We start from the raw sequence: 13,602 nt of genomic DNA on the forward strand, positions 1-13,602 counted from the left end.
TTAACTATTCTCCACTCAGAAACGTATTCAACATTTTTTTTAAAAATGCCCCAAAGGTATGATTGCCCTTGAAAGATTTTAAATCTGGTTTATTGTTTTCTTTTCCTAGCTGTTCCCATTCTAAGAAACTCTGTCCTATTGACATGCTGTGGGATGGCGACAAATGTAAATGTGTTTTGCAGGAGGAGAATCCACTTGTTGGAATGGAAGGTAATGATAACAGTAAGAAAATAATAATAGTAATAATAAAAGTAACAATTGTAACTAACATCTATTGAGCGCTTACTATGACCCGGCAATGTTGTAAGCCTTTTAGATGTATTAACTCATTTAATCCTCACAACAGTCTGTAATGTACTATTATTATCCCTTTCTTTTACAATGACAAAATGGACACACCAAGATGTCTTGTCATTTTCTCCAGATTACACAGCTAAGAGTGATAGAAGCAGTCAGGTTCCAGAGCCCTCTGTGTTCTCATTATACAGTAAGTCTACCGATGCATGACTCTGCGTTTTAATCTTAAAGAAAAGCCCAGTGATGAGAGCATCCCACAGCATTGGATTTGAAAGGCACTGGAAGCCTTTCGTGAAAGCCACTTCAGAGCTAAACACTAGTCAACCACATTTTACTTAATTTATTTGTATAAAAGTCTCACAGGAACATAAAGTAATTTTAGACTTGTTGGTTTCTTTCAACGGTGGCATGTGAAAACAGGCCAATTATTTGAGAAAAAAAGGGGGAGTAGGAGAAAACTTTTTCTGAAACTAGGGCAAAGTAAAAACAAAACATGGCTAGCTATTGGGCTAAGAGGAGTTGGGAACCAAATGTCATCACTGCCCAGAAGTCGTAATGCTGTGATGTTTGGTGATGACTCTTTGGCTGAAAATGAATGCATTGTTAAAATTTATTTCCCAGAGAACATGACAGGATTCCACTGAAAAAAATCACAAGGAGTCGTGCACTTTGAACCTTGCTTGTTTTAAACTATGATCTACAAGCAAGACTCTGTAAGGACTAAACTCTATGCAATACTGTCCTAGAAACCGTAAATAACATTCTATTTTCTAGACTTCTGTCTCTCAGTTTCCTTCTAAATGCTTTCATGAAAGCTCATGCAGGTTTTGAATGTCATCTACATCCTTCCCTCCAAGTGTTCAGATTATCCTCTGCTAGAATATACCTCAGTCATGGAGGAGCCTGCCACCTACCAAGGCAGCCCAGTTACCCTGGGCACGCTCTTTTTAGTTAGTAAGCTATATTGAACCTCAGTCTCTCTCTCCAGAACCGGACTGTCCAATGGAACAACAGTGAGAGTGATGTATGTAACTTACATTTTGTAGTACTCACATTAAGAAGGTCAAAAGAACAAGTAAATTTAATTTTTATGTATTTTTATTTAATCTAACATATCAAAATAGAATCATTTCAACATGAGATCAATATACAATTAATAAAGGAGATATCCTGGGGAGGGACTCAGCTGGTGCACGAGTGTGCTGAGGAAAGGAGAGAAGAGCTCTGAGCAGGGGAAACATAAGCGCTCAGGACTGGAAGTGCGAGAAGGTAGCATGTCAGCGTGCTAAAAAAAAGTTCAGCATGGTGCGAACGTAATGGGAGAGGGCTGGGTAGATGTGAGAGGAAGCTGGAGAGGTTCACAGGGGACCTTGGGCACCTTGTCCCAGAGATTGGATGTGATGCTAAGGGCAAAGGGAAACCCCTCAACTGGCTCAAGCCGGAGAGTGAGAGCACCAATTAGAATTTTTTTTTTAAAGATTTATTTATTTATTTTAGAGAGAGAGAAAGAGCACGCACATGAGTTGGGGGAGGGGCAGGGGAAGAGAATCTTCAAGCAGACTTCCCGCTGAACACGGAGCCCAACGGGGGCTCTAGCTCATGACCCATGAGATCACGAACCATGAGCTGAAACCAAGAGTCAGACACTTAACGGACTGAGCCACCCAGGCACCCCATGGCGGCACCAATTTGAATTTTAACACAATCAACCAGTGACAAGGTAGAAGAGGATGTGTTGGCCCAGGGCAGGAAAGGCGGCAGGGGACTTTGGGGGAAGTTGTAGCAGTGATGGAAGTGAGAGGCATGGGGTAGCTAGATCACGGTCACTCCTCCAGTGGCCTCATCAAACTGATGACATATACTGAGTTTACTGTTCACTAAACACCCTTTTCACATATGTGGCTGTTACGCCAACTGCCTTTTCTCCATCCACAATGTCTTCTCTTCCCTGAATGAGCGAGCACATGTGGGTTAGTGAATCCAAGACCAGTTTAATTTCATCTCATTGGATTCAGATCATAGCTTTAAAGTGTTACAACAAACAATACCAAAAGAGAAAAAAGAAAAATTGGGGAGTCCTCATTTTCTATTTTAAATTCTTCCAGATAGCCACAACTTCAAGAATTTATTTGGAAGAAGTCCATGAGCTTATTGAGAAAAATGATGAATGAAACAAGGCTGGGAACAGAACTCATGGCATTCCATCATCAACCTCCCTAGGATTGAAATCAATATGTAATACTTCAGGGTATCACCCTTAGCTAGTTGCTTCTTCACTCAGTTCTCCTACCCCAGTCTCTGGTACTTGTTGTTTTTTTTTTTTTTTTTTTTTAAGTAATCTCTACACCAAAGTGGGGCTCGAACTCGTGACCCTGAGATCAAGAGTCACATGCTCTACCACCTGAGCCAGCCAGGTGCCCCAGTCTCTGTTACTTTTTTTTTTTTTTTAAAGATTTTATTTATTTATTTGAGAGAGAGAGAATGAGAGACAGAGAGCATGAGAGGGAGGAGGGTCAGAGGGAGAAGCAGACTCCCTGCCGAGCAGGGAGCCCGATGCAGGACTCGATCCCGGGACTCCAAGATCATGACCTGAGCCGAAGGCAGTCGCTTAACCAACTGAGCCGCCCAGGCGCCCTCTGTTACTTTTAATTAATGCCTATAGGGATTCAAACCAGCCTCTGCCAACTACCTTGCTGCAGCTCAACAAACACCTAGGGGACTGTTTCCCTAAAGCATCGAAGGGCACTGGTTCTACCTGAGGTGGTCTGAATGAATCTCTACCGCAACCCAGTGAATCATGCTAATCTATTAAGAGCTACTTAACTATCCTTTAACAATCTGTTTTGTTTTGTTTTTAGTTTTTATTTTAATTCCAATAGGGGTAAAATACACTGTTAGAGTAGTTTTAGGTGCACAATACAGTGATTCAGCAATTCTTTTGAATTCCACATCACCTGGTGCTCATCACAGCGAGTGCCCTCCTTAATCCCCATCACCTATTTCCCCCATCTCCTCACCCACCTCCCCTCGGGTAACCATTAGTTTGTTCTCTAGAGTTAAGAGGCTGTTTCTTGGTTTATCTCTCTCCCTCTTTTTTTCCTCTTTGCTTGTTTGTTTTGTTTCTTACATTCCACATAAGAGTGAAATCATAAGGTATTTGTCTTTCTCTGACTTAGTTCACTTAGCTTTATACTCTCTAGCTCCATCCATGTCGTTGCACATGGCAAGGTTTCATTCTTTTTTGTGGCTGAATAATATTCCACTGTATACATATATACCACTTCTTCTTCATCCATTTATCAATCAATGGACAATTCCAGCCTTGAAGTTATATTATTAAGCTATAGTCATCAAAACAGTATGGTACTGGCACAAAAATAGACACATAGATCAATGGAACAGAATAGAAAACCCAGAAATGAACCCACAATTATATGGTCAATTAATCTTTGACAAGGCAGAAAAGAATATCCAATGGGAACAACCTATTCTCAACTTGCCCAAAAGTGGCATTTGCCTCATTGGCATATGGCTTACAAAGCTCACCTTTTTCCTCTTCACGCAATTCCAAGAATCTCCCCAGATCTAGCCTTCCAACACCTTTTCCACATGGTTCCTTGAATATCATCAACCACAGAGCGGTTAAAACTATGAGATTAGACAACATGAGATTGCCATTTTGATATACTATCAGTGGTCAGATATTGACAAGAACATATGGTTTAACTCAATGTCTTGGAACGATGGCTGGGATTCTTCAGAGTCTTCATACATGAGCCTGTTTCAGGACCCTTTTATTACAGCAGATGAACTCAACATTTATCATGTGCCTATTTTATGTCAGAATGATGAGCTCCGATTCCCATAACCTTCAGCATTTTTAATTCATAGAGGAAATAGACAAATGTAAACAGTGCAAGAAAGGACAGGATGGAAATACGCACAGGGTAAGGGCACTTAGCTAAACTTGTAGAAGTTGGGAAAGCTACCTGGGGAGGTACCTGACGGGCAGGGAGAAGGGCAAGGCCAAAAGCATGGAGCTGAGAGACCCTGGCATATCAGGGGAACAAAAAGTAGTATAATTTGCTATGGATGGAACATAGGATATATATGAAGGGGGGGACGGGGGAGAGGGAGAGAGATGAGCCTGGGAGGTTAGTAAGCTCTAGTTCATGGAGGGTCTCATATATCCTGGTGGGAAGATAGTCTTTTATTGGGAAACTTTTAAGGAACTTAAAGCAGTAGAGCAATGCGATTAGATTTGCATTTAATAATATTGTGGAAAATGGATTGAAGGGATAAAATTTGTGATGGCAAGATCTGTGACAGCCATCTACACAAAAAATATAAGGGTACTGACTGAATTGAGGGGGTGGCAGTGTTGATGGAAATGATAGAACAAATTCAGGATGGCAGAACCAGGTAGACAAAGTGATGAGACCCAATATGGCAGTAGAGTCAGGAGTGATGGCACCATTTTGGAGAGAAGTGGGTTTGGGGAAGAAACTCACCACGTACTGACCTCCAGAACCTTCAAGAATGCTCAAGTGTCACAGTCAAGTTCTTCCCAAGTTTCTATCTCTTCCATTTCCTGCACTGAATGTCAACTTGATGATCAGAATTGGACATGGAGCAGTAGTTACCCAATTGTTGTGTACACTTTCTAGAAGAAATAGCTGTCAACTCGGTGTGTCAAAAACCTCTCAGACCCTCCTCTCAGCTGAATGTATTCTTCCAACAGATGTCTGTGGAATCAAAGTTTATCATCATTGTTGTATCTTTTATAACAGCGTTGTGATCTGTGGTGAGGAAATACATCACTGTTTCTCTCCACAGCCTGGAAGGTCTGAGGTGTATTTCTATCATGCCAATACCTCTGTTCCTCCCTCCTTTTAATCTTCATCTAAAAACTAGGAAGGACCAGACTCATAATTCTTAGCTAGCCTATGTTTTATTCCTAATACTTGGTTGTGAAAGTTTGCATTTTGTAACAAGTCACCAACCAAAAAATCTCTTTAAAAATGCTATCGAAAATATTCAGCTTATAGCCTCTTTCTCACCAACTTAAGAGAACACATGAATTCACTGTTTGTATTATGAAATCAGAGGTGAACCTCCTTCACCACGTGAAAAGATGAGGGAGCAAGAATCTACAGGAAAGGAGATTAGGAGAATCCCAGTTATTTTTAGAATAATGGAATGTATACAACAGCTTTGATGCCACGTTATCTGTGCGGCAGCCGTTTGAGCAACCCTTCTCTGTTTCCGTTTAGACCACTCTCATCTCCAGGAACTGGCTCTCTGCGGGCCGCACATGAAGTTTGACGAAGATCGTTGTGAGTGTGTCTGTAAGACGCTGTGTCCCAGAGATCTCATCCAGCACCCAGAAAACTGCAGTTGTATGGAGTGCAGAGAGACCCTGGAGAGCTGCTGCCAGAAGCACAAGATATTTCACGCAGAAACCTGCAGGTCAAAGGCATTTTCACTTTTATCTTCATTTGACCCACTGACATTGAATGTGAATGCCCTTCCGATTTGGTGAGATTCCTTCTTAAAGCATTGTTTGCAGTGCCCAAGCCCCTTTTTTTGGATAGTAAAACAGAGGTTTGGCAACTGAGGATGAAGTGAGAGTATATAAAGTGATGATTAAGTGTGAAAACAAGACAATCCTGGGGCGCCTGGGTGGCTTAGTTGGTTAAGCGGCTGACTCTTGGTTTCAGCTCAGGTCCTGATCTCGGGGTCCTGGGATCGAGCCCCGTGTCAGGCTCTGCGCTCACTGGGGAGTCTGCTTGAGACTCTCTCTTTCTCTCTCCCTCTCCTCCTCTCAAATAAATAAATCAATCTTAAAAAAAAAAAAAGAAAATCCTGCCTGCTATTGTTGGGTATGGATCTTCAGCAAAAAGTTAATTGATGAGATTTAAACAATTATTTGGGGGGTGAGTTTCAGATCAGCAGATTCTTTGGTTCGATCTCTCTCAATATATGTCCACCTAACTATGTTTGTTTTTTCTTTGAGGAAGGGGCTGGCACTGGATTTATATAGCAAGAAATTTATTGATTAATAGAACCCTTACAGGTTACCGTTTGGGCTTTCATAGATTTTGCATCCATGTGGAATAACCATTCAGGATTTTATATTGACATTTTCAGTACATATCTGGAAAATTCACTTGGATAAACGTAATCAAATCAGAACAGAGTTAGTCCTTTGAATGTAGTCCTTTATTCTGAATTGTCATGTTTATTTTCTTTTGCAACAGCTGTGAGGACAGATGTCCCTTTCACACCAGAACATGTGCAAATGGAAAACCAGCATGTGCAAAGCATTGCCGCTTTCTAAAGAAGAAGGCTGCCTGTGGGCTCCACGGTCAAGAAAATCCTTGACTCAAATTTGTTCCTAAGTTCCCCATCCCTGACATTTTAAACAGCATGCTGCTTTGCCAAGTTGCTGTCACTTTTTTTTTCCCCAGGTACTAGAAAAAAATCCGTTTTACCCATAGTCCCACAGTGACTCCAGATCACTCTTCCATTGCACACCAGCTGAGAATTCCCTGGTTCACTGACAGATGTCTTCCAACTGAGATGCCCCTGCACACCGAGAATGGAGAGGAGGGGACCTGTGTAAACCTTTTTTTTTTTTTGGTGAATGAAAAGGGTCTGATCATCCTAGAATCAGAGGGGCCATATGATTGATTACTCCAAGCCCATGGGGCAATTTTATAGTCTCCAAGTCCTTTGCTAATGCAACTCTCTTGTGAATCATTCTGACTCTTTATTATGCAGATTTCGATTTGTAGGATCAGCCCTGATTTTCTGATTACTGTCCAGCTTGTAGTTTTGAGTTTACTGAACTACTGTCTGTTGTTTCATATTTAAGTGTATTTAAAGAAAATAAACATAATTATTCAGGCCATGGAATTTTGTGTTATTTAATATGGTATCACTCTAAATTTTATGCCAAAGGACAAAAACATGTTTTAAAGAGAGAAAGGAATTGAGAAGGGGGAGGGATGGGGAGAGACATGGGCACAACAAAACTTGATGTCAGTTTGGGAAAGCCCGGGGAGTAGCTCTCAGAAAGTTTAAGATTCTAAATGAGGTTAAGCGTCTGCCTTCGGCTCAGGTCATGATCCCAGGGTCCTGGGATAGAGCCCCACATCGGGCTCCCTGCTCAGCAGGGAGTCTGCTTCTCTCTCTGCCCTCCACCCTCATGCTCGCACTCTCTGTCATAGATATATAACATCTTTAACAATACATACATACATACATACATACATACATACATACGGTTAAGCAAGTGTGACCCAAGAATCAGCTGTCTTTGCTTTGAGATTCAATTTGACTTCACTTGACCCACATCTCATGATGGAGGAGAGCCCACTGATAACCCCTGATGTCTTTGAGAACTTGCGTCTTCTGGGTGCCTCCAGCTCCAACTTTGTGCACTGGTTCTCTGGTCGTTCACGTCTCCCTTCTCGTGACCAAGGGATTCTTCTCTCTGTCCCACGGCCACCCAGGAAGGGAGCATGGGCCTCTTCCCTTGCTTTTTCTCCAAAATATTCCCACAAATACTTTTTTGATGGCATAGACTTTACTGAAAGTTTGGTAAACCGGAGGGAGTTAGCATTAGCAGAATGAAACTAGCTTTACGAGTATTAAGTGTTTTTAGCAAATTAAAAAGTTAATGCACAGAATCAAGTTGTTTAGCAAATAACTTAAAAATGGATGCCCTCCCCAGCATCTTGCAGAAATAGAAAGGTCGATAGATACACAATCTATTACAACACTTCATCACTTTTGTAAATAGCTGTGTTAATGCTTCTCTCTCCATACACTGCGACCTCCTTACAATTGGAAACTGTCCTGATCAAAATTGTGTTACCCAAGCTGTACAATAACAAGGGGGAAGAAGATAACCAACAAACACGGCAAAATAGTTTTGTTTCTCCTGATGCTGCATGGTAGAATTGCTGGATCCTGGCCCAAATCCCTGCCCTTCCTCTCCCGGTCCCTAAGCAGTTCCTGAATTCTCCTCTTGTTCACCCAAGTCCTCTGCGGCCTGTGGCTCCGGGCCCCTGTTCCTTTCCTGGCTTTAGTTCTCAGTCTCTGCCCTGGGGACACGGCTGATCTGGACCTGGCTTGGGACCAGTCCCCATCGTGCTGCCATTATCACTTCTGTCATTTGCTGGCTTTGGCCCAATCATCCCTCTCCTGTAACTGTTCCTCTTGCCCCCGCTTTATGACCTTCAAGCCAAAGGGCCTTCTTCCTTCTAGTTTCACTGTTTGATTCCTAGCCTTCTGAAAGGGCTCGTACATAACACATTAGCATTCAACTCCTAGCTGTGTTCCTTCACTCAGTTCCTACCCCTCTCTCCTCCTCTGTAGTTGTTGGTCAAATTCCCCTGAGAGCTGGGGCAGACAGGCAGCCCGAGGGACACTGCACAAAGGAGTCACTTTGCTCATCTTTGGTCAAAAGAGAGTCTAAATCCAAGGACAGGCTCTGCCACCTAATCTCATTATGAGCCTGAGAAACCCCATGGATCCTTAGTTTCCACACCTGCCAAATGTGGGTGATAATCCCCTCTCCTTGCTCTCAGAGTTGCTAACTTCACCTGAGTTATGGAAAGTGAAAACAATTTGAAAAATACAATGTAAATTACAAATTAAAGGGATCATCCTGAAAGAGAGAAGCATGACTGTGAGCAAATTTCTTGGTTTATGCTGGATTCCCGGATCTTCCCTAAAACCAACTCAAACCATGTTTTGGTTAGTGGCTCTGGCTTCCTAACTGCCATTTAGATGGGGATATAATAGAGAATTCTGGGCTAGGACAAAACTATTTACTGTCTGGCTTTGCACTTCTAACTCTCCGTAACTACCAAGGGATGTGCACTTGGATCTCTGAGGCTGCGTCTGAGCTGGGATGGGGCTGGTCCTCAGGGTGGAGGTGGGATAACTGGCCTACTGCCTTATTAGAATTTACTGGTCATTGTACAGGAGTCCTTGTCATACTAACAGCTTTGGAATGTGGGCTGAAAATTCTCAATTTGTTGCAAAATAAAAATATGTGGGAAGCCTCAAGAGCTTAAAGCAAACACAGTAAATGTGAGTGATGCATGATGTCTCTGATTATCTAAGCCACAAGGCTAGAGAATGTATTAATAGGGCAGCACAGATCATAAATCTGTGACTAAAGAAAGCAGTGTGGCAGGAGGCCCTTTAGAGTTGGAAACAGATTAGACAGCATAACAGTCAGAGTTGGATGAGATTAAAATACTGAGATACTTGATCAAGGAGATGACACAAATCATCCATTTTAAGGCTTTTTTTTTTTTTTTTTAAGTAAACTCTATCCCCAATGTGGGGCTCGAACTTGTGACTCGGAGATGAAGAGTCACACACTCTACTGACTGAGCCAGCCAGGAGGCCCCCATTTTAAGGCTTTCAAGGAAAGTAGTAGTTTGGTGAAAATTGTGACCTTAATGGATTTGGTCACTTGGTCAACAAGAGCTGGACTTTGTCTAATTTACTCATAATCCTCAGTGTGAAAACAGTGGCTTACATTTAGTAGGTACCTAATAAATAATAATCAATAAATAATAAAGAAGTATTACATTAATTTTGTGGAAGCCCAGGATGAACTCTCATTCTCCACGGCCTCTCTCCAGGTGGCTTTTCATCATTCAGTATCTTGCCTGAGCTTCTTTGCTGCATAGCCATTGGCGATCAAGAGGAGAGTATCCATTAGGTCATTCCTCTGTGCATAAGCACTTACTACTTAAGCTTCTGCTGCCTCTCATTTACTGATGACCCATTGGCCAAGCAAGTCACACAGCCCAGCCTGGAGTCAGTGTCGGAGGGGATAAGATAAGAGTGTGAATACTGGAAGGTGGTTCATTGAAAGCCGCCAATGTAAACGCCTCCCCTGCCAATGTAAACGCCTCCTACAAGCCTGGTTCCTGTCTCTAGCCACATGCAGAGCCCTTAGTCTTTGTCATTCTTCAAGAGCTGAACCCTGTTCATGTCTCCCTGCTTCCACATACAGAGTCCAGGACCTGTGGTGGCTTTGGTTGGATTACCATTTTGCATTTTGGTTCTCTTTCCGGCACGCGGAAATCTTTGTTCTTTTTTAAATCACAGCTATAACATTTTGATTTTCTCATATCTCTTTTTCTTTTTGAAGCAGAATGGGGAGTGAGTCGTCTCAAGATGTTAATTGAAAATATTATTTCGGCTGCAAGTCTGGCTCAACATCCAGTCCATTTTCCTCAGGAAGATCCTCCACCAGTTTGCTTCAACTTTTGCTGGAAATGCCACCGTTGTCCTGTCTGAATCCCCCCCCCCACCCGCCCTCATCCCCTGCAAAACCACACAGTAGTATACACTGGACAGTCAGCACCTGTCTCTCTACCTTGTTCCTATTGTTCTTGGAATGATCTTGCTCCCAACAGTTGCATGAGCACCTTTTACTTCTACGCTGAATGCTGGCAGCTAGAAATACTCTTTCCCTCTGAACTCCCAGTGTTTTTCTTGTAGTTCTCTTACAGTGCTTATCACTTCCTACCTTTTCTCACAGGTATGCCTTAACTCCGTCTTGGTTCCTTGGGTGTAAAGCTCGTGCCAGAATTTCCCTGCCTCGTGTCTTGTACATAGATAGGAGGCTCTCGATACAAATATGTGGCCTTCCCACTCCAAAATTATCCAAGGGAGCTTGGAGTTGAATTTACAAAGAGCTTGATTTCAAGGGAAGGGGATATCGACATTTATTTTATACCTTCTCCATTTATAGGCCATTTTATACCACAACTGGTACTGACTGCCCTCATATTTTACTAAGTGTAATCAGAATACACTGCCTGTAAGTATTTTACTTTAATTTTAGTAGTTTCTAAGAAAATTCTCTAAAAGCACACCTTGATTCCATACATTTAAGCAGCACACTATAATTAGAATTATCCCTAGTTTTATAACTTAATCCTGATGCTACAACTTTGCTTTGACTTTTAGAAAGTAGCCTTAAATTTTAACTGACTATAAATAGAGTCTCATACCCACATGAGATTGTGAGCCATGTGCAGAATTATGATTTTTTTTTGCCTTTAATGCTCAGTGCCTAGGTCAGAGACTGGAGCATGATGAATGAATTTCAATGTTTTCAGACTGCCAGAACCTATACACGTCACTGGAACAGCCTGTAGTTTTCTCAGCCCTCTCCCCCACCACAGAGACTCAGCAACAGTGTGCCTTTATTAATTATTTATAAAGGTCAGCCTCTCCTACAGTATTTAAAACACAAAGAACATTTCAAGGAAACTGGATTGCTTTTTACTATTGCAAAAGGTATATAAAAGCTAGGAAGGATTTAAAAAAACTTTTAAAACATAGGGACTATGTTTAATATTCCTTGTATTCCCCACAAAGCCTTCCACGGAGTCGGCACTCAGTAAATGTTTGATGATAAAGGTAGAAAATATTCTGTTTTGAAAAAAGATCACAACTCTTTTGAAGGAATATTGGCATCAGGACCTTAGAATTTCAAATGGGTATTGTGATTAGAACTATGGCACTGGCAAACCAGGGGATCAAGAAATGGGCTTACTATACTTTCCAGGGTCTCTGCCCACACCCTGTGTCTTAAAACCTATCGCAAAAATGAAAAGGAGACCAAAGCAATGCTGTAGCATCTGGTAGTGTTGGTGCGATCTGGGCAACCAACTGCAACTTATTAAGCTTGAATAAGTATCCTTGAGCCTTCATTATCTTTATTCTCTGATGCTTCAATATTAGTGCAGCGTATCTATTCCTACTTGACTTAAATAACTTCAACTCATTAAAGTTAACTCACTGATACACTTCAAATCCTACAATCAAAATGCTCTTTGAATTATATCACTGAACTGTAATTTTTAAAAAAGATTTATTTATTTAGTTTTAGAGGGACGGAGGGAGAGAGAGAGAAGGGGCAGAGAGAGAGAATCTTCAAGCAGACTCCCTCCCCCCCGCCCAGTGCTGAGCCAGACGCTGGGCTCAATTGCACGACCCATGAGATCAAGACCTGAGTCGAAACCAAGAGTCAGACGCTTAATGGACTGAGCCACCCAGGTACCCCTGAACTGTAATTTTTATATGGCACACTCCATAAAATATTTTTAATACATTTTATTGGGTATATAATATGTTTGTACTGGGACTGTACTGGTATTGGATAAAAAAAATTCATTAATACAACTAAAACTTATTCAATGTCTATTACCAGGAACAAACCCTGCCTCAGCTTACTATCTGGCCAGGAGGGCAGACATTTAACAAGAAAATTCAATTGCCAGTTTTCAGAAAGAAGTCCATGTGAGATCCCAAGAAGCTAGAGCTCAGGAAGGCATCTGCTCTTCCAAAGTGTACGCATGGCAGAGCTGGGGGAACTCCAAGCACCAAATGGAAGGGGTGGAGGGTCATCAGACCACTTCCACGGATTCATTAGCCTCCTGGCCAAGCACCACCATAGCCAGTTGAACCAGTCTGAGTGGGAATTGATATTTCAGGTCAGACCTTGGATTTTTTTCTTCGGAGTGCCTGATAAAATATAAGATACCCAGTTAAGTTTGAATTTCAGATCAACAACGAGTAATTTTTTAGTAAGGTCTCCAATGTTTGGGATATACTTGTATAAAGAGTATTTATCTGAAATTCAAATTTTTATAAAATTTGATTTTATTTTACTCTTTATCTGTGTATTTTTATTTGCTACATCAGGCAACCCTAGCAGGGTGGCTAAGAACAAGCATCGTTCTGCTGCGGCACAAGAAAACCACAAACACAACGCCACCACGACCCCGGTAGCCTTCCGCCCCAAAAGTCTCTCCAATTCGAAGCCAGTGAGAACGGGCTTCCAGAAAAGAGACGCTGTAACTAGGTAACCAAGACGCGAACCCACCCGACCTTCCGCAGAATTCAGGTTTAGAAGTGCGGTGCATCCTGGGAGTGAGTTTTCTAAGTTCGGCTTCGCTTCCAAAGGCCACCAGACTACAACTCCCAGCAGCCCTAAAGGCTCGCTGCGAGTCACGCTGGGATTTCTGACTTTACCCTGAGGAAAGCTCCTGGTAGGCTGCTTGTGTCAGAAGAGACAAGGGACGGTTTCTAGAGATTCGCGACACTAAGAATTCATCTAAAAGGTTAAACCGAGGATTACTACTTTCGATGCAGAGAAAACTAGTCTTCCCGAACATTGCGAAAACATGTGCCTACGCGCGCTGACGTTACATCCCGCGCTGAAGGGTGGGGACTGAGCGGCGCTCCTGCACGTGATGC

General features: G+C 42.2%; 1 protein-coding gene across 2 annotated transcripts in view; it reads left to right on the top strand.

Moving 5' to 3' along the window:
• Window positions 1-7,215, top strand: part of VEGFD (vascular endothelial growth factor D) — a 38,120-nt gene extending 30,905 nt beyond the window's left edge. The window contains exons 5-8 of one of the 2 annotated variants that reach the window (XM_081809138.1): window positions 110-210; window positions 425-487; window positions 5,571-5,766; window positions 6,558-7,215. In XM_081809138.1, the coding sequence (XP_081665264.1) occupies window positions 110-210; window positions 425-487; window positions 5,571-5,766; window positions 6,558-6,681 (484 nt within the window). In that variant the 3' untranslated portion in view covers window positions 6,682-7,215. The remainder of the gene's footprint in view (window positions 1-109; window positions 211-424; window positions 488-5,570; window positions 5,767-6,557) is intronic. The other variant, XM_081809139.1, reaches the window with a different exon arrangement.
• Window positions 7,216-13,602: the final 6,387 nt, after the last annotated feature.

The sequence above is a fragment of the Leptonychotes weddellii genome, chromosome X (assembly GCF_054177405.1).
Source record: "Leptonychotes weddellii isolate Sample4059 chromosome X, ASM5417740v2, whole genome shotgun sequence".
Classification (NCBI taxonomy): domain Eukaryota; kingdom Metazoa; phylum Chordata; class Mammalia; order Carnivora; family Phocidae; genus Leptonychotes; species Leptonychotes weddellii.